Below are 2,158 nucleotides of genomic sequence, written 5' to 3'. Positions count from 1 at the left end.
AAACCAGCGACTTTGTTCTAATTTGCTCCAGATTCAAACTAGAATAGTGAGAATAGTGGTCGAAAGTCTGGAATGAAACTGAATCACGAGGGTTCTTTCTGAAATTACGTAACGCTAATTTTATGATTTTAAACCCCCACCCTCCACCCTCCACCCTCGTAACTCTTTTTGTATGGAAGGTTTAGTTTTTTGGTATGGATCGTAACGCGCGGCCTAACCCCCTCCCTCCCCCTAGAGCGTTACGTAATTTGTGAAAGACCCCCTACTGATTTCACTCATTTTTTCACCCCTGATTTCAACTGTGAAATGAAATATTTCAGTTACGGTGTAGGAAAAGCGCGCGTAAACTTGACAAATCGTAGGCCGATTGTTTGAAAACAAATTTCAAAATAAAATTACAACTTCGGTCGAGGCCTGCAATTTTTTTCAGTAGAAGTTCAATTTTTATTTCAATCATGTCCGGTGTAGAAAATAAGCTTCTTATTCAAATGATTCATAAACTAGGGCTTTCAGAGCATGAGCAATTATTACCGTAAGTAATATTTGTTATGAACTAAAAATAATATATTTTAATACGATTATAATTTTTATCTAGAAAATCCACGGAATTACTAAGGTTGCTTCATCTCAAATCTTCTGGTTCCGCAACTTTCAATGTGGGCGACTATGCCAAAGCTACTATTTGCACCGATCTGGCTTGCAGTTTGCTTGGTCTTCCCTTTGACGCTGATATTGCTTTGAAATTGACTGGAATGAAGAAAGCGGCATACGCATCTAGCAAAAGATGTGTAGAGAAGATCCTCGATATTAGCAAAACCAAAGGCATCAACGAAATATGCGTTCAACTTGGTCTGAACAATGTCCAAAAGGAGGCATTCGCTATGTTGGAGAATTACAAACGATACATGGAAGGGGGTCAGTCCGAGGTGGATTTCTCCCATCCCCAATATGCGACCATGGCCGTTTTTCAAGCTTGCAAAAAACTGAAAGTGAAAGCATCTAAGCCTAAACTTGTTTCATGTAGTCACTTGAAACAAAACCAATGGATCATATTAGAGAAAAATTGGGAAAAATTTCTGTCTAACACTCAGAACGGATCGGTGGCCACAAAAGTTGAAGAGCGCAACGAAGGAGTGGACCACGGTACTGTAGAAGAGGTGGCGGTGGTGGAGACCCGTGCAGCCGGTTTGAAACACAGTTCGCCGGAGAGTATCGAGCCATATGTCAACTGGAAGAAACGAATGCTGGAGAAAGCTTACCGAGAGTTGAAGGCACTGCAGACGCGATAGTAATGTTGCAGTGAAACTATTTGTTATATTTAGTTATGTCCAATAGTAGGTACACTAGGCAAGGAAGTCTGTATTATACACATTATGAATTAAGTTTTGTTTTCTCTGCTAGCTCAGATTAGCACACGCATATTATAAGTGTTGTGATAAACAATTATTAATAAAACCCTGAAACAATACTATGAAACCATGATAAAACAAAGTGTTTTCATGAATAATAATTTAAAAACTTTCTTGTAAGTTATAAATAAAATGAATGGAAAAATATTAGTTTATAATTGTTTATAAAAGCAAAATTTCTTTCCCCTCAAATTAAGAATAGGTTGAACAATGTATTTTGGACTACTGATCTAACCCAACTTTCTTCAGTTAATCCTTCAGGGTCTTTGATAGAGACGTCAGTAGCCTTGGATGAACGACTCTCGACCTGCACCAAAAGCGGCATCATGTCTTTATGAGATGCAGAAATACATCTTACAATACGCAGAATGTGATGTTCAGCTGATCGTACCACAGCCTCATTTAATCCAAATGGCAATTCTCCCATAATTGCTGGATTTGGTTTGGCCATATCCTGAGGCATGTTACGAACTGTCTCGCAACGTTTCTTTCTCCAAGAGGCCAATAAGTTACCGCACCGTTCTCAGCATAAGTTGTGGACCGGTGTGAAGCAATTGTACAGAATAGCTGTGAAACGATGTTATGCTGGTAGAATTATATGAAGCTTAATTTCGTTATATAGCTATATATGTAGACGAAGAATCAGAAGGAATAAATTTTGTCTGTTACGCCCTTTTCAAATATTGGTCTAGAATTCTCGCAGATATAAGGACCGTAGTGGAGAATTTCTTCTTACAGGTTCCGAAGCA

At 38.6% G+C, this 2,158-nt stretch overlaps 1 protein-coding gene across 1 annotated transcript; it reads left to right on the top strand.

Moving 5' to 3' along the window:
• The first annotated feature begins 368 nt into the window (after positions 1-368).
• LOC134219734 (origin recognition complex subunit 6) lies at positions 369-1,559 on the top strand. Its single transcript, XM_062698571.1, has 2 exons — positions 369-532; positions 596-1,559. Exons 1-2 carry the CDS (start codon positions 456-458, stop codon positions 1,287-1,289), a joined length of 771 nt encoding a protein of 256 aa, XP_062554555.1. The 5' UTR covers positions 369-455; the 3' UTR covers positions 1,290-1,559.
• Positions 1,560-2,158: the final 599 nt, after the last annotated feature.

The sequence above is a fragment of the Armigeres subalbatus genome, chromosome 3 (genome assembly GCF_024139115.2).
Source record: "Armigeres subalbatus isolate Guangzhou_Male chromosome 3, GZ_Asu_2, whole genome shotgun sequence".
NCBI classification, from domain to species: Eukaryota; Metazoa; Arthropoda; class Insecta; order Diptera; family Culicidae; genus Armigeres; species Armigeres subalbatus.
The sequence above is the reverse complement of the archived record's forward strand: the minus strand, read 5'-3'. Positions and strand labels throughout refer to the sequence as shown.